At 40.9% G+C, this 19,010-nt stretch overlaps 1 protein-coding gene across 6 annotated transcripts in view; it reads right to left on the bottom strand.

The window, feature by feature from the left end:
- The window catches only part of CREBBP (CREB binding lysine acetyltransferase), a 95,055-nt gene that overhangs the window by 21,320 nt on the left and 54,725 nt on the right, over window positions 1-19,010 (bottom strand). For 3 of the 6 annotated variants that reach the window (XM_021540802.3, XM_021540805.3, XM_021540806.3), the window contains 13 exons: window positions 18,392-18,491; window positions 17,777-17,923; window positions 17,221-17,338; window positions 14,520-14,712; window positions 14,357-14,410; window positions 13,053-13,177; window positions 12,279-12,467; window positions 10,460-10,879; window positions 9,670-9,849; window positions 9,256-9,442; window positions 5,311-5,429; window positions 4,911-5,150; window positions 4,346-4,434 (listed from right to left, as the gene is read on the bottom strand). In XM_021540802.3, coding sequence (XP_021396477.2) covers window positions 4,346-4,434; window positions 4,911-5,150; window positions 5,311-5,429; window positions 9,256-9,442; window positions 9,670-9,849; window positions 10,460-10,879; window positions 12,279-12,467; window positions 13,053-13,177; window positions 14,357-14,410; window positions 14,520-14,712; window positions 17,221-17,338; window positions 17,777-17,923; window positions 18,392-18,491 — 2,161 coding nt within the window. The remainder of the gene's footprint in view (window positions 1-4,345; window positions 4,435-4,910; window positions 5,151-5,310; window positions 5,430-9,255; window positions 9,443-9,669; window positions 9,850-10,459; window positions 10,880-12,278; window positions 12,468-13,052; window positions 13,178-14,356; window positions 14,411-14,519; window positions 14,713-17,220; window positions 17,339-17,776; window positions 17,924-18,391; window positions 18,492-19,010) is intronic. The other 3 variants (XM_021540803.3, XM_021540804.3, XM_021540807.3) reach the window with 3 other exon arrangements.

The following is a 19,010-nucleotide window of genomic DNA, read 5'->3' as shown; positions in this document are numbered from 1 at the left end:
GGGTAAAAAGAAGCCTGTCAACAAGCTTTAAGGACACATTTATTACAGATTTAAGTAATTAGGAAATATGCTTGAAAGCATTTACTGATTGTGAGTCAAGACTCCAAAAGCAGAAACACTTGATATTGAAAAAAATCTATAAAACCAATAAATTCCAAATTTGACTGTAAGATTAAATGTGACCAATTGCTCAGCTAACATTCTTTCATATAAATGAAACCAAATCCATACTCTAGACAAACATTTAACAGAAATGCAATTATGGGTCAGAGTTTCCAGCCATTTATATATATAAATACAATATATGTATATATGTGAACAACATGAAATATTGTACATACATACAATATATTTATCAGGTACATTAAAGATGTGGAATTAATTAAACTTTACAAATTGAACATAAGGCTAGGTACAATTTTTGGTCACCAGACCAAGAGCCAATCCAAGTCATACTCAGCAAAAACAATTCTGCAGTTTACCAAACCAAGCTGAGTAAATTGGAGTAAAACTCTATGAAAATACAATCTGCATTTGAAAAATAATAAAGTAGTAAAATCACATAAAAGTTACATAGATTTGGGGGAGGGGGGGTATTTGGTGGGGTTTTTGTTTTGTTTGGTTTTGGGGGTTTTTTTTGGTTGTTTGTTTCAGATGAACTGGAACCTAAGTTGTCAGGGTCACTAAAACAAAACAAAACAAAACAAAACCAAAAAAAAAAAAAAAAAAAAAAAGAAAAAAGAAGAGGCTAAATGAATTCACACATGAACAAAGGTAACAGAGAGGCCACAGCTGTAAAATGCAGGAAGGCCACAAAGGATCATCAAAATAAAGGAGCTTTATGGAGAGTGAGAGAGTGGAAGCAGCGATGGCAGCACAGAACGAGGCAGGTTTAGTACTCAGACACCAGAGCCGTGGGGATGGGAGTGTCAGAAGCACCAAAGGGACTCAGTGTCACAATGAACCAACAACTCCAGCATGGAGCCTGAGCCATGGGGCAGCTCTGACCCCTCACCCCACCCCAGACACCTCAACTGCTGCAGCCCCAGAGAGCTCCCGGGCTGGCTGCCCTGGAGACAGCAACAGGCACTGGCAGCACTGCTGGCATGGCATGGATCAGAATTCCTGCTGGGACACACCTGGGCAGGGGAGATGCTCCACGAGGCACCCCTGAGCACAGCTCAGGAGCTGCTGTGGCAGGAGGAGCTCAGTGGGGCTGGCTCCCAGGGGAAGGGCTGGTTCCAGTTAACCCAACCCCACTGGCACTGCCGTGCAGTCACCTGGCAGGACTGCCAGCCTAACCCCCCTACGCTGCACCCAGCTCCTCCTAGGGCAGCTCCACTGGCATTAAACACGTGGCCCTCCCAGGGAAAACCAGGCTTTGGGAGCTGAGAATGCAACAGAGCGAGGCCAGGAGAAAAACAAATGTATTTCACTCGTTTGTTATCACTGGGGATGATAAATACATTGTGGTTATTAGAGAGGAGGGATTCAGGAGTGGGTACAGACACAGCACATCTCATTTCCACTGATTTCCTTTGCCCCTCACACCCAATCCCTAAACTGATAACATAGTATCTAATAATTTTTTAAAATATCCAAACATAAGAGGTTCAGAAGTTTATATCCTTTCACACATCGTTAATTTCTCTTTTTCCTATAATGTGCTTCTTTAAATTTTCCTTAAATTAAAAACTCCCATCACTATTTTCCTTACTAACACAGTTGCTCATCATTTTAAAAGTCAGACTGGGAAGGACTGAAAGTCAGGAGGACCCAAATACAAGAGAGTGAAGCCAGAAAAATCCATGGCCAAGGCTCCTATTAATAATTTGCTACATTTAAACAGTCCCAGAAAAGGTTAATTCTGATCCATTTTCAGAATAACTTATGGGTTTTCAAAGCACTCTAAGCTTTAATCCATGATATTAAAATGAGGAAATAAAAACTGAAGTACAGTGAAAATGAATCACCTAAAGATCATGAACATTTGTCCATAAAATAACCAAGATGAAGCAATAGCTATAACTTATTGTGGATATGGACCCTTAGGAACAGAGACCTGCCTTTTGCATGTCACCACAAATATTCAGCAAAACCCATAAAAAACATTCAATATTGTAGTTACAGCAGCCATAGAAACCCCAAATAATGTACTTATTGCAAGACATCAAACATGAAAAGCTTTTCAAATGCAGACTGTTCAGGTGACTCCTGTTTATTAAAGAGCAACATTATGGTTCAACACCAAAGTCCAGAAAATGCTCAATCTCACATGAACAGGTGAATTCCCAATTGTAATTAAGTGCAAAGGCAATTCTAAATTCATAACTGGATGGCAGTACTAACCTGAAACACCACTGGATATTCACACATTTAGCATATTTTCTGAACACTTCAAGCTAAATGTCTGTCTTATTAAGGAATCTGAACAGTTCTATACCAAATAATTAACTTAGTGATTGAACTGTGGTGCCTGAGCTCGTTTATTCAATGGTGCCTAAATATTCTTAGTTGCAATTTAGTCATGTGATACACTGGACTTTAAGTGCATACTATATTGCCTGTTCTGTACGTGGAAAATTCAAGAACATTTGACCAACTAAAAGCATGGAATTTGTTTTACAAATTTTTTTTTGATTACTTGTTTAAGAACACTTAAGATTTGAAGATCACTGTCCCAGGAAATTTGAGTGGTTTAGAGCTGATGAACAGGGGCTTTCTATGAAAAATGAATTATTACTTAACAATATGGTGATTAAGCTTTCGAAATACCTTTTGAAAAGCCCCAATCATTCATCAGTGCATTTAGTGGGCCTGAAACAGAAAACCTCACACTCCTCCTGAACACAACCCCACCACAAAGCACCTACCCCCTTCTCAAGGCAACTGGATGAGCAGAAAAATATGACTTAAATGGACCTTCATGTTTATAATGGGCAGAAAAGTGCAATATTACAGCCCCCAGTGCAGAGGAACCTTCTGCTCCACTCACCCTGGACTTCTTGCTAGTGACCAACATTGCCTTCCATGGAATAATCCAAATGATTTAACACAAACTTAAACTAAGAAGGCAGTTTTGAAAGAAGAATGAGCTCTTCTTTAATTCAACATGAAGTTATTATTTTTTCCAAATACAGAATGCATAACATGAAAAGTATTTTAAATTTTACCAGCATTTAAGGAAACGGATTATTTTTCCCCACTGAAAGTACTGTAGTGTCTCTTTAAATAAATTTTAATTGCTTTACTTCTCTTCAGCCTGACTTTTCAGAGTCCACAGTGGCTGTATAAAACCTTTTATGAGAGCTCATGAATTTGTTCCTGCCTGTCAATACTTTCTGCCTCTCAAAGGCCACCCAAGGCCCCCCACACAAGGTGGGATGACACATTTTTCTCTCCCACATTGTGCTGCTCCAGCTCAATAGGCTGATGGCTTCCCAAGAGCATGTTTGGAGAGAAGGGATGGCCCAAAAAGATAAAATACAAGTGCTGGAAGTCTGAATTGGTTCTGTGACTTCACAGCTGGCAAGGCTTTGAGGCTGCCAAGCCTCTGGAAAGCAATTCATAACTTCCTTTTCCCTATTTAAAATGAAGCTTTTGTCTCAGCCCATTGGTATTGTGTGTTTTATATGGGGGGGAAGACACACATCATCTAAGAAACCAAAATTAAAGCTAAGTTTTGAGTTTGCTTTGTGATTTTAACACTGGTGATTTAAACATTAAATGGAAAATTAATCTAACAATTGTTTATTAAGAATAATAGAAACACCAAGTCTGAATATTAATTAAAAAATAAGAAAAATTTTAATTTTCACAGCTTCTCACGGAGTGTCTGTGTAGTTTTTAATACTATTTCCAAGCTAATTTAAATGTAACTAAGCACTGACTAGGAAGGGGAAATATAAGTCTTGCAATCAATCACTGCACCTTTACTTGGCAGATTCTGGCACTAAGTTGCAAATAAACCTGTATATTTTCACAATTCTCCTAGAATAAGGTATTTCCCAGTGCCTTTTTGCAGTCCTGCCCTTCTCCCTCCAGCAAGCCCTGCTCCTTATTTTATGGAAAACATGGACAAGTTGACCTGCACTGAAGCATTGCATGGGACAGCCTGGCTAAGAGCAAGCACTGAGGAACAGAGTGCCTCACACTGCAGCACAGAAAAACAAAGAGTCACCTGCAAAAGGACAGCGTGGAAAGAGAAAAAAAAGAACTTTTCCCTGACTTAGCTGACAAAGGGAAGTAAAAGTTAAAAATCTTCCTCATCCTCTGTATGTGCAGAGAACTCAAAAGAACTCTCAATTTCCTGATTAAGGGGAAAATCCTGGATTCAAGGACTTACCTGTTCTGGTAGCTGTAGTAGGCAGCGTCGCGGGGAATAGTACACAGCTGCTTGCCATAGCAGCACAAGGTCTGGGGAGAGAACTCATACTGCAAAACAAGGGAGAAAAGCAGCTTTACAATGGGGGATTTTGTTCAGCAGGGATCTATAAAGCAAACCTGATGTTTGTGGGTATCAGAGGACACTGCTATGGCCACCACACTTTTCCAGCTATTGCCAATGTACCAGCACAGCCCTCTCAATCTGGTGACAATCATTAACTCTAAAAGCAGCTGACCCTTTCACCTCTGCTTTATGGATATGGGAAACCAGGGAAGTATTTTAACATTACTTATGACTAAAGAAGGTGTCCTCTGAGGGAGAAAAATACAACAATAATAACAGAAGGGCAGAGCTGCTATCAACCTTTCTAGCTCTGACCATATTTATAACAAAGCCAAACTTTTTGCAGCCTTTCCATTGGGTATTTCTATTTTAAAAACAAAGTCCCCCAAGCTGGAGCTTTGTGTGCTGACTGCAGCTGGGTTGTTGGGAAGAACAGCCCCGGGGACTCTGGGACACCCACCTTGCGCCCGCAGCAGTAGCCCAGGGACTGCATGACGGGGTCAATCTCCTGCTCAAACACCTCTGCCAGCTTAGTGCAAAACTTGTAGACGCGGGAAGTCTTGCGGTTGTAGAGCCAGGCGTTGTTGAACATCAGCCACACATCATCCACGTACTGCCAGGGCTCCTGGTACTGCCCCGTGTCCAGCTTGCGCTTGATGGTCGACAGATCCATGGGATTCTTCACAATGTCAAAATAATCCTGTAAAAACACCAAAAGCTTTCATTTTTAAGAGGTTTTCAAGATGTTGAAAAAAAGGTAAAGTGTTTATCTGAGCAAAGATAAAAGAGGAGAATTGTTAAAAATAAATAAATAAATAAATAGAATATTTTTATAGGGTTTTTTTTTAACGCCAACTCACCGGAATCCCTAAAAGCTGGGGATCCACAGGCTGCCTGAAAGGAAGGGACTCTGGGTCCTGCCTGTACAAGGCTTCCAGGGTGGGCATGAGAGCCTGGCGCAGCTCCTCGGGCTTGAAAACTGGAAATGGAAGTCAGAAAGGTTAGAAAATTGCCCCTTTGTCTCCTAGTCTTTTGACTCTCCCCAAAAAACCCCAAAGAAATACATTAACTAAAATTCTGCAACAGGCTTTCCTGATCAGAGGCAATACCTCTCTTACTACAAGAGTCAAACAAAGCCTTGTATTTACTCAGATCACAGCAGGTGATATTCCCAAAATAGGGATATGGGAACAACTCTAGCCCGTGATGATACATATTGTGGAGCATTAAAAAACCCTCTAAACTTACACAGAATCAAATTCAATCAATTGTTTCAACATGGAATGAATCTTTTCTCCTCAAAGGAGAGGCTGAGTGTAATTTTCCCTCCCTCCCTTCTAACCTTGCTCGCTGTTTCCAAGCAGGATTCCTCCAGCAAACCCCACTGCACTGGGCAGGGGTGAGGAGCCAGCTCTACAGAGAGTGACCAGATGCCCTGAGAGCTGGCACAGGAATTTTCCTGGCCACGGTGTACAAACAGTCCTGGTCTGATGGATTGTTAATTGATTTTGAAAGTGTTAATACTTCCAAATTTCTATGCCACCACTTGGCAACAGTGGCATGGCAACAGCCATGATTCTTACAGGAGTGGCTGACAAGGACAAAAAAAGGCAATACATTTTCTGAAAAATAATGATAACTTGGAGAGCTCTTTGAAGATCTCAGCAGTGTAATTACATTTATTTCCTTAGGAACAGTGTCTTTAAATAGGGAAGAATGCCTATCATTAAGAAAAAAAGAAAACTAAGGAAAGCAGGATGGCATCTCATATTTATCTACCTGGATGAAATGAGAACAATACCAATAAAATGGAGCAATTAATTCTGCTAAAAGCACTTGAATCAAGAGGGTTCAGTGACCCTTTTGAGGCTGATCATTGCTTTTCTCACTCAGATGGTATTTTGGAATGATATAAACTGCTTTTTGGGACATCTAGATCAAAATCTATGATTTTAAAGCATACACACAAATAAAAAGGGAACACAAATTAAGCTGACACTACTCCTTTGGTTGTATGATCATTTCAGCTGTTGCCACAAACTCACTCCCAACAAAATGGCAATTCTATTCCATATTCATCAATACCATACATGCAGGCATTTTTCCATACTATACACTTCGAAGTTTTATAAACAACTCTTGCATATTATATTATGGGATCCTCAAGTATAGAAATAAATATTCAATTCCATTAATGAGGAACAGTATTCCCTACTGCTCTGATTCAGATAGTTCATAACGTGATAATCTGAATTATTTCATTTAAGGAAATGTAAAGGTCAAAAAGTACCTTTTAATAAGCTATTCTGACTACCTGCTTGACACTGCTTTTAGAATTTTCTCCTATAATAACCCACCATTAAGCTACAGTATCTTTCAAATAAATCCAATCTTATTTTAAACTCAAACTAGATCCAGTGTGACTTTTGACAAGTTCCTTAAAGCCTAATTATCTTTACTGATGAAGTTTATTACCCACTTTCATTTTGAAGTTTGAAAAAAAATCAAAATTAAAATCCAGTTGTTATTTCAATTTATTACTTTACCTAAAGACATAAAGAAAAGTTGCCTTTATCTTCAGCTGTTCTGCCTCTATGGACTATGACTAATACCAGCACATTTGATCATAGCATCTCCCTGTACATGGATTTTACAAGAAGTTTTGTTTTTCCCACTCTCCTTTTTCCAAAATTAAATGCTCTCAGCTCTCCTCCAGTAGCTTGAAGACCTTTGCAAGGAGCTGGCATCCAGTTATCCCATTTTGTCTTGGATGTGTGGGTGGTAAAAAGAAAATGGGATCTTTGCCTGACTCACGATGACGTATAACCTACCAAAGAACAGTACAATGCTACCTTTTTAATTTTTTTGCTTCTTTCAGAGGCAAGTCTGCTTATGATTACTAAGGAGAAAATTCATAAAGGAAGAGAAGACATTTTCAAAATTACAAGGACAACATACACGAATACACCTCAAACCCCAGCTCCTGCAAGTTTTCCATTATGCCTCACAAAGAAGTGAGAAAACCAGTAAAACTCATCTTCAAGGTCAAACTAAAGCTGCCACCAACAAGGAGACAGGAGCTGCCCAAATGATATAGTGGGTTTTCTGAGATTGAAAGGCAAGGAACCATGAACTCCCTTTCTTGCTCATGTTAGATGTGAAAAAAAAAAAGGCAAAATAAGGCTCTGCTTGCTAAGTTATAGCACACAGTCCATGGCACTTCCCCTCACTGCCTGCCATGTCCCAGCTTACTGTGGGATGGCCGACAGGAATCTGCCTGCATGGAAAGGAGGAAGAATTCCCAATACTTCTGCAATTCATGCAAAACTCCTGATCAGCCTCTTCAGAAGTTTTAAAATACCACCTATCCCTTCAGCACACTTGCCAGTAATTACTCTCCAATACCTCTTGGTTTATTCAGCATTTTAATGCCAATGCTCAATTAGCATTGAACAAACTCCTTGGTGAGAAAATGCCACCCTTTAAACTCATGTCTGTGGTTGTACCTGCCCACACAGCACGTGTTTTGCACTACACAGTTACTGGGTGACAAAGCTTCCAAGATAAAATTGTGTCACCAAAGGAAGAATTGGAATACGTGGTGACCCAGCCTGAACTGACTCTGCAAGAACCTTCCCTGTGCAAGCACATTCCTACCAGGCAGCAGGAGATTCCTTCCACTGGGAATATCACTGGCTCAGAAATGCTAATAAGCTTTTTTCTTTCCACTCCCTGTGTTACATTTGGGTTGGAAAAGGCTCTGCCAGTTGGTTCTGCAGTGGGCTCTCATTTGGGTGCCCCACTCTCCTGCCACCTGAAAACATCAATCTGTAGGGAAATGTGTTTTATAGTGATTTATTACAAAAAGATTATGGTTAGTAACCAAATGCAACCCAAAGCACATCAAGGAGATGTAGATTATTTAGACATTCGCATAATGTTGAAAGCTTCCCTTTGGTTGAAAACTAAAAACTAACCACAGAAAACATCATCTCAATAAAGCAGATGCCAAAAGACAGAGGTCTCAAAACTGCTAAGGTTTTTGAGTCTGAAAACTTATCTTGCAGCCTGCCACAAAGCTTGCTCTACAAACAGAGAAATATATTTCTATTTTTATAATCTTATTTATTTCTTACTAACACAAGGCACCCAAACATTTATATAACCTGCAACACCATGAAGTTTCCTTGATGCAGTCACACCTCAATCTGTGCTGACACTGCAGCTTAATTTAAGAGACTGCTGAGCAAATGAACACTACACTAAAAACTTTCAAGTCCTGAAAACACAGGACTCTACAATAAATGTTAAGCCTCTTGCAGCAGTCCAGCCTAGGAGGAACAAAGGCTCAGGAGAGTTCAAGTGCCAGATTCTCAGAAAAGTGACTGACAAAACTCAGGATAAAGGTGGTGCCTACAGCCTCTTAACAGGAGAAGAAAAGCGATGGATACCCTTGGTTACTGAAAGCACTCTTATCTACACTGAGCTCTTCCTCAAAGAGCACCAAGATGTACAGGGAGGGATTTATGCATTTAATTCCTCCAGCAATCACTGCCTTACTGCCTTGGTCCTTCTGGGCAGGCACTGCTGAGATCAAGGGCACAGTGACTTGCTTTTCTCACCTGATTCATGTAACATTAAAGGAATCCTACTTTCAAAATTAAGTTACAGAGTATTGATCTCCCAGAGCTCCACATGCTGGAAACACAAGTGTAAAACAAACCTCCCAGCAGGAGTTGAGACTGTGGAAAACAAATGTTAGTGAAAGCAAAGCACACAAGGGAACTCGGTGTTCATACACGTACTTTTCTTGCGGGGCTGAGAGGGTGATGTGGATTGTGAAGTGGTTCCATTAGTGCCACTCTCTTCTTCCTCTTTAACCTCTGTTTTAATTTCAGGCTTCTTTTCTTCAATCTCCATTGGCTCCTGCTTCAGTTCTGTTCCATCTGTTTCTTCTTTTATTTGTGAAGATCCTTGTAAATCCTCCTCCACCTTAAGAAAGGATGCAACAAGAGGTACTGTTACATCTACAATGCAAACTTCAGCCATCAAAATATTAGTTTGAGACTGTTGAAGCACTTTCCATCCATGGCTTTCCTCAGGAGTTACTTTGCAGTAACGACCCTCCTCTCGCCCCTTAGCTCACCGAGTCAGACACATCATTAAGTGCTTTTATATCTATCACTGCTTTCAGTTAAGCTGTAGAGAATCTCATTTACCTCAGTCTTAGCTTCCACTTGTGTCTCACTAGTCTCTGGCTCAGTTTCTTCAGTTTTAACTTCTGATTTGCTTTCTAGCATTGGTGCATCTGGTCCTAGTTGCTGGGAATTCGTATCAGCACTAGCAACTGAGGCAGGGGTGGGGACCCTGTTATCAATACTAGCTGCTGCCTGGGATAGCTGTTGTAAAAACAGTACAAAAGAAAGACACTGCATATATAGAAATATTTTCCTTTACTAAAAATGAACAGCACAAAAGAGACATGAGATGATATTCTAAAACAGTGCAGAACATGGATACAGGTCACTGTAGCCAAGTTTTGATAGTATACATTTAATAACTCTGCTTTACAGAGGAGAAGCCAAGGAAAAATTCTGCCCCAAAGAGGCTTCTTTTACAGAGAAAACACCTGCCCAGTAAAACACTGTACATTCCTTGAAACGTGCATTTGCCCTGGCTGTATCTTAAAAGGAAAAAAACGATGCAAATCTCAGGATCAGAAAGGATTCTGATTATGGCCAAATAGAACATTAGGCCTGTTACACCTCATCTTTCTGCACACTGCTGCCAATTTTACTTTGAGCAGTCCAGCCATTCAACCCGCCCTCCTTCACACAATGCTGAGAACATCTGAACACACAATTTTACACATCTCGAACCAACCCCCTAGTCTAAAGCAGAAGTTTCTATGGACAGCTATGGGCTCTACATACTCAGGACATGGTGCTACAGACAGGGACACTCGTGGGATGTCATGACACGAGGCAGAGGGGACTGGCTGGTACTTACTGGAGTGCCGGGTGGCTGTGCCTGCACAGATGTTGGCTGCTGCTGGGCTGGCTGTGGGGTTGGCACAGACTGGGGCTGGGCAGGGGTCTGTGGCTGCGGTGTCACCTGGGCCTGGGCCGCAGTCTGCCCCGTGGGGGTGCTCTGGGTCTGCGTGGCCGTGGGAACAGAGCCCGGCGTCGGGGTCGGAGTTTGTCCCGAGGACGAGACCGGTGTCGATGGCTGGGTGGGCGCTGCTGGCTGGGGAGGAGTCATTCCCGGGGGGGTCGGGTGCTGCAGCGGTGGCATCCCGGCAGCAGAGGACACGGGAGGTGTGGTCTGGTGCAGGGGGGGCTGCGTCACCGGGGGACACGGCAGCTGCCCGCTCTGCGGCCCCAGCATGTTCATGGAGTTGGGAAGAGCAGCACTGGGAACCTGCCCCTGCTAGGGAGAGAGAGAGAGAGTCTTACAGAGCCTGGAATCACACTTATCCCTTCAATCACAGCCCTGAAGCCTTGTCTGACAGGATACTGTCAGTGCAAGCAGATCAGCCACAAATGCTGCTGCTGCAAGTGACTGCTCTGATTTCTGACATCGCTGCCATCAGCTCTCAAGGACCTTCCTCCCAGATCTAGTGGTGCCATGCAGGTCCTGCATTAATTCCACTGGCATAGAAAGGGAACCCAGTAACACAAAAGCCCACAGGCAGCCTCTAAATCGTGCCATTAGTTGGGCAAAGGTCAGGCTTTGACACAAAACGGTTTTGAGCAAATACCCATTTTAGGCCAGGACTCTGAGGCACCCTGCTTTAGAGGGCAGGTCAACATATTTAATGCTACTGCTGCACAGAGCAAGACTTAAGAAGTCTTTTTGTTTTCTCTTTAATTCTAATTAAACTTAGCTCAAGATGCTTCACAAAATCTGTTTTTCAGAGCAGCAACAATAAAGTACCCTGGATATACTTAAACCTTTAAGTGATACATTTTACTGAAGATTGCATCAGATGACTGGTGATAAAAAAGAATACTCCATCCTCAAATGTAACTGTTACTCTTAGAAATACAAATCAGTTAATTTCCTGTAGATGAGGTTTCAAATTTAAAACACACTTCTACATTGTCTCTACAGAGGCAGTTTTATGGAACTAAATGCGTTGGGAAAAAATGTTCACCACAAAGGCAGTCAAACAACTGAGCCACAGGCCCATGAAACTGTAGATACTCCATCCTGAACATATTCCACACTTGACTCGACAGAGCCCTTCATAACCTGATCTATGTAATCTCTCAGAATTCTGGAGGTTTTAACTAGCCTAAATTACTTGGGCTCTGAGTTAAACAAGCCTTTCCCTCTGGAGAAGCAGATACTTCAGCATCATAAGCATAACTGCTACTTCACTGACCACTACTGCAACAGAAAAATGTTACAGGAAAAACCCAACAATCTTTTCTCCAGAATCAAAGAAGTTAAAACAAATTTTAGAAGATCTTGCCCAACCACTTTATTATAATCCTGGATTTAAAGTTAGCTACTCTGGTTCACACAGAGACAAAACATATGTTCACAGGCATCCCATAAACTGATTTCTGATATTTCCCCAAAAATCTCATCAGCATGCATTTTGAAGGGATTTAAATCAGGAATTGCAGGGCGTTGCGCCCCCATTAACAGATGTCCATAAATTATGTAAGAGCTTCTGAAGAAGGCAGATGTAACCCAGGATCCCCCAAAGTTGGGGTGACTACATCAAACAATGGTTATAGAAACACAAATAAACAAATATAAATAAATAAATCAGAGAAAAATAATTAAGAGCAAATAAATCTTAGAGGATCCATCTCACCTGTGCCACCCCCGCCTGGGCTGTTGACTGTCCCATGCCCACATTGTTCACATTCATAGCTCCAGTGGATGCTGGGAACTGGTTTTGGGGCAGGAATTGGTTCTGGGTAGGAGCCTGACCCATCATGTTGTTGGAATGAGCTCCCATCATGTTCTGTGGCTGAGGCATTCGGGAAGGAGACATTGCCATCTGAAAATTAACACCCAGATTAACTAATTACCATTTAGTACCATGGAGCAGGGCAAAGGAAAATACACTGAAATAAATCAAAAGGTAGGACAAAAAAAAAAAAAAAAAACAGGAAAACTGGCTTAATAACACTAACTGGTAGTGGGCATATGGCCATAACTTCAGCATTTGCTCCACAGCATTCATTATTTTTAGCAGGTAATATTCAGAGTGTTAACTCTGTTTTTTTTTCTCTGGGTTGACAGAGAGAATCCAGGGAAACTAAAAATATTTTTGTTTTTCTAAAGAATAAAAACATGTTTTCATGTAGGAACAAAGAAGATTTATATACTGCAAAGACAGTAGATGCTCTTCCACAGATTGCTGGGGATTACTGCACCTGTGGCACGTGCCCCTCTTAGGGTCTGCTTGGTGTTTTTGGAGCACGTAAACATTGCAAACAAACGCCTCCATAAAAGCCTGTCACAATTGCTGCGTTCCCATGCAATGATCCCCCAGTTTGCAGCACTGCTCTGTGGCCTGGCCTTGGCAGAGGGGATGAGGTGGGGTGGGCTGGGGCTGTGCTGGGCAGGGGTGGGTACGAACCGCGGGCACGGCGCCCATGCTGTTCATCTGCACCGGGTGGTTCATCGGAGACGCCGCCCGCGGGCCCAGCGGTGCTTGGGGCATCTGTACATTCCCTATGGACATGGGGTTAAACTGATTCATTCCTGCAAATGCACCCCCAAAACAACTCATTAGGAACAAGTCAGCAGAATTGATGGATCTATATTCTACTAGAAAATTAACAGTTATTATGACTGCGATTCAACCGCCTTGCGCTTTATCTTTTAGTTCCCTGACTTAGCAGACAAATCAGGATGCAAGAAGTATTTAGAATAATGCTAGTTAGGGTGAAATACAATTTTTGGTGTCTTAAAAAAAAATTAAATGCAAAAGATGAAGAGTAGATGCTGGATGATCTGCAGAGACCAGATGCTATTTGTAAGTAATACCTTAGGATGGTTTCTTAAAATCAGGCATTTGCTTTGAAACAGCAATGTCTTATTCAGGACTCACTGAAATGGTTGAAGTAAATATGATAAAAATACATATGGGATGTATGAAGGCAACTCCAAGCTTCAAATCAGGACAAAAGCTGCCAAAATGCTTTAACAGGGGTTGTGCTTTTCATATAAAACTTTGAATCCCTCCAAAAAACTTGTCTAAAGCTGTAATTATGGAGCTATACTTGTTACCAACTTGTTCTTCTATTCAAATGAATTTTAAAAGTATTTTATTTCCTAAGGACATTTCAACACAAATTTTTACTTATTACTAACTCTGAAGCAAGAAATAAAATAGCTGAGGACACTTTTTTGAAGGAAGTTGGAGCACCTAAAAGACATGGGTTTATTTTTTAGAAAAAAAACACCCATGAGTTCACAGCAGCCTCAGTGAGTAATGACAAGTGCTGTGAACAAGTTCCAAGGATTTTTTAGCTGCACTTTCCATCAGAAACCAAGAAAGACTATCATTAGCTACACAGATGTTAGGACTAATGTGCTGTGTTTCCAGCTACAGGTGTATTTTTGGCTAATGAACTGATGAAAACATGCCAACATCCTTCCCCCTTTACAGTGTTTTAAATGAGATTATCCACACTATTCTTGCTTGAGCTGTCCTCTCTTTGGAAGCACTGAATTAATTCCCAATCCCCAGCAAAGTGCTGGATCCATACTGTCAACACTGCACTGACACACAGAGCAACACCAAAGAATGGTGCTGAAAAAAGGCAGCCCCTGTGGTTCCTCCCTCCCAACACCAAAAAACCCCAACATAAGATCAGCTTTCCCCCTGCAACAATTATTTTGAACCCACAAATAGCAATTAGAGAGGAAAACAGGTACCTTGAGAAACCTGCATACGACTGATAGGCACGGTTGGCATGGACATAGGCCCATCTGCAACACAACACAAGAATGGTCAGTAAAACTAGTTTTAAACACAACCTCAGGATTAATTTGAGTCCAAAGACTCCTGAGAAGCAGAGGCAGCTCCAGCAGCACTTACTGGGTGGCCTGACGGGCTGTGCCTGGCCCATGGCAGCAGCCACCTGGGGAATCCCTGGGGGCTGGGGCCCGGGGGTCTGTAAGGCTGCTTGGTTCCCCAGCATCCCTTGTTTATGGAGACGAGACCTCCTCTTCTCTTCTAGCTCCTTTTGTATCTTATAGATTTTCTCTGCTAATAAATGATAGTATTCATCCTAAAAGGGAAAAACAAAGAGTAATCAGCAGCAGTGAGACTCATTCAGTCTAACTAAATACCATCATCTGGTTTTGGGTTGGGTTTTTTTTTTTGTTTTTTAATGTATACACCTGCCTAATTGAAAAATAAATACTTATTTTCAGAATCCTGTAAATTAAGACAGTCTTTCCTGCTTTAATGCAGAACAGGAAAAAAAAAAGCTTCCAGAAATTACACTTGTTTATGGCTACCCTGCAAACCTACTCTGAGTAAATTAGCAGACAAAGGAGAGGGCTGGAGGTTCTCTGTTGCTTTGGCAAAATCCAGGAAGCTGTGATTTAATTTCTAGGTGTTAATGATTTTTAAATGTTATTTTCATAATAAACACTTCCACTAATCCAAAGACAAAGGAAAATTATATTCCCAGCACAATGTTACACTGAAGAAACTTTCAGGAGACAGATGTTAAGGATAGATCAATTTTTACATAAAGAAAGAAACTACTCTTTTCCTAAAGAGTCTATCAACAATCATGGCAAGGAATAAACAAAACTAGACAAAACCTCAAAGGAATGGAGAAAATTCAGTGAAAAATAGTCCACAGGCAGAGACAAGTAAACACTACATCTGTACAAGATGAAAAATCCGTTTTACTCAACCCACAGTGACAAGAGATCCAATAAGACAGTCACAGTGCACACCACATAGACAATTTTGCTTGTCAGGAATTGCTGGACACACATCTGCCAAGTGCATGAAATTATGCACCTGTTAAAGGCAAAAAACCCCACAAATCCTCAAGGCTACATTTTATTTGTTGGGCCACGATTCTCTTAGAACCCAGGGTTACACAGAGCACAGATTGAGTGATGCTTGCCCACAAACATTTTGGTTCTGTTCAATATTCATCAAAATATTTTTTTTTATTACAGGAGGATTTAATTAATTTCCAAAAACTTAATATGAGATACGTATTCCTCGGTAGCCTTGGTAAGGAAGTCCAGTCATGCAATATAAAGCTTTGTTTTTCAGGTCACTTCTCAGAGCTTCTCAAAAATCAGAAAACACTTTCTGCTGTCCAGTTTAAAAGCTTTACAGCCCCTACCCTTCTCAAGCCACTTCAGTTATAAGCTCCTATTTGTAAATTTAATATTGTGCTACTTTCCCACTACAAAGGTTTCCTGCAAAGCCTATGCTCACAAGGAGCACACACTCTTAGAACAGCATTAAACTCCTTACAATGATGCTTCTTACTAATATGTTTTTCAATGTCAAAGTAGCACAGGAACTCCTCAAAAAGAAGGATATAATTCCTCATGGCATCATTAACACATTCTGAATTACTCCCTTCTTCCAAGTTTGCTGTTTGGACCCAAATACATTAGACGAATTCCACTAACAGAAACTTCTGGCCATGAGGCTCTGACAGCTGTTTTGCAGGGTGAGGAGATGAGACTTCTGGGTGTTTGTCTGTCAGAAGGGGTTTAATTTTACAATCAGGAGTTTGCTATGCTCATCCTTACTGAGAAGGTATTTAAACACCCAAGTGTGACCATGAAATCCTCCTTCTATCTGAAACTGGTCTCTAAAACTGCCAGGGTAACCCACAGTTAAGAACCTCCCATGTCTTCCTTGTAAACAACCTCTTGGTAGCTACAAGCAGGATACAATGTGGTTACTGACCAGCACCACTGTAAGAATGGCCACTGCTTATCTGCCTCTAGGAAATAAAACCTGCAATTCCATCTCCAGCTCTTCTGGCAGGTGAGCTGAGAGGGGAGAAGTGTCTGACTAGATCACCAGAAGTGCCACTAACTACTCTCTTTAGATGCTCCTCCCTTGTTTAAGAAAGGATCTCAAGTTTCTGATCAGGTAGGATCTTGTTGTTACTAATATTATTGTCTTTTCCCAATGAAAACTTCCAGGGAGAGGTTCCTTTAGAGTAGAATTACCACCATGTCATATCCTCAGCTTGTCAATCAACAGGGGTTTGCTCCCTTCAAGTAAGAGAGATTTGAGCTGTCTCTGTGCAGACAGAGCAAAAATCATGAACTGCAACAGGAATTCTGGGTTTTTTTCCCATCCACAAAGAAGCCAAACTGACTTCTTATGTCTTAGCCCAACTACTTCTGGTGCTGCAGAGTAGAAGAGAATTATTTCCATCAGTACAGGTGGAAGGCAAGCAGTGGAACAGCACTGGGTCCTAGAGAAAACCTCCAGTGGTAAAGAGGCATTAAGAACAAAGTGAGGAATTCAGTAAGTGAAACATCAAGAACTGCAAGCTGTGCTCCAAGCTTCTTGCATTTCAGGAGGATGCAAGTAGGGATGGATGTGGTGTCTAGAGCTGAGAGGTGAATTAGCCTGGAGTGACATCAATCACATGGCTTGGGACTACACAAACATTGTCACAGACCAAAACCACGACTTTCCTCATGAAGAGGGCAGTGAAATGATTTTCTGTGGTTTTTTACACTTCTAAGATTTGTGGTGCTACTGTTCTTTCACATGTTGGACTGAAGCAACATACCCTACTATTAGCAGATTCATACATATCTCCTTCCACTTTCCTGGCATAAGCCACCAAGTTCTCCATTCGGCGATCCTTCAGTGCTGCTGGATCAGGAGTGGGGAAGATGGCTTGGACACTGCAAGGACAGAGCAACAATAACAGAAAATGATCTTCAGAAAAAAACCCAAAATCAATATAGCTTTATGATAATCACCCTGGATGTTTCTCTCTACACCAGATATGTAAAAGCATATAAAAATCGTTAAAAAATAATATTTTACTATTTCTCACAAGATTAAAACAAATCAAATGATGAATATAAAGTGAGGTTTAACAGTCTGGAGTCTAAATATCTGTTCACCACAGCAGAGCAAATTTACTAGTAATATAAACTAATTCTATGACCACTCCTTAATGAGCATGAAGAACAAACTGAAGAGGAGGATTAAAGGTAACAACTCATCCTGAGTGGCCCAGCACCACTGATAACTTTCTTTTCAGCTTAATAGCAGAACTACTGTATTGAAATTCTTTAAAAACATTGAGGAAAAAGGCAGCCTTGGTGAATACTTACAGTTTATGCACTAAATGATTGCGCAGGTCCTGAGTGACATGTTCATGCCATGCTTTCCTTACCCCGGTACTCGAAGGAGGTGCAGCCGTTGGCATTGAGCTGAGGTTTCCAACATTGCCAGAGTTTGTGCCATCATTCATTAGTGGGCTAAAATAAAAAGAAAAGGGACTGTTAGAGTACCAGAATGCAGAGTTTTTTTCATAGGTTTGATGCCTGAAGCAATTTTTGACTTGTTGCTTTCATCACTTTTAGCTATTGCATCAAACATTCTCTTAAGTGATATTTTGGCAGCAGCAAACAGCAACCCATGAGCAGCAAAACTCAGGAGTTTACAAGGCACATTCACAGCGTGAATGGTAAAGAATCACAACTATGAACTTAAAAATACAAAATATTGTTCCTTTGAGACTTCATTTAAAAGCAGTAAATATTGTGGGGCTCTCAGGAGGCACAAAGTGGCAGCTCTGGAACTGAAACAGGAAAGAGAGCAGAGCTGTACACGTGACTGACCATCTCCATGCCAATACAATCAGTTTTTAAAGCATGCTCTTTATTTATGTTCATAAGCAAGGAAATAAATGTTTAATTGAGCAAGAATGAAAATGTGTGCATTACTTATTTGTCCCAAGGGGTGTTGGAAGAGCAGTTTCAGAAATTAGACCCGGTTGCTGGTCTGTTGTTATTCCTCCTGTGGGAAGGTTCATCTGGTTGGCTCCTTTGGGACAAAATTAAACATCATTGGTACACAGTTCACAATTTTGACAATAATACGACAAAACTGCACTTTACTGACCCATCTGGCTAACAAAAGAAGCCATTTATCAGGTTAAGTATTTTTATAACAATACCTGCTGTGCTGCACATACATGGCTATTTATGGAACCAAGTTACTTTCTGAGCTACAAAAATGAGTCCATTAAAATTTTAAATTCATAAACTCTTAGGATAAGATCAATAAGCTATAAAGAAGGTAATATTAGCAATTAAGATACAAAAACAAATATTTGAGACAGAATTGTCTGTTAGAACAGGGAACAATTGTTAAACCAAAATTCTTCAGAAATTCTGTCTCATCACCTCAGAGAATGAGCTATGGGCTATATTTGAAAAGAAACTAAAACCCCTGCTATTTGTCAAAAGCACTACGTTCAAAACTTTCTAATATTCAAATCTAAATTAATGGTAGTGCATACAAATAGTGTATTTTTAACTTACTAAACAACATGAACAGACA

Source organism: Lonchura striata, chromosome 16 (genome assembly GCF_046129695.1).
Source record: "Lonchura striata isolate bLonStr1 chromosome 16, bLonStr1.mat, whole genome shotgun sequence".
Classification (NCBI taxonomy): Eukaryota; Metazoa; Chordata; class Aves; order Passeriformes; family Estrildidae; genus Lonchura; species Lonchura striata.
Note: the sequence above shows the minus strand (reverse complement) of the source record. Positions and strands in the feature narration are given on the sequence as shown.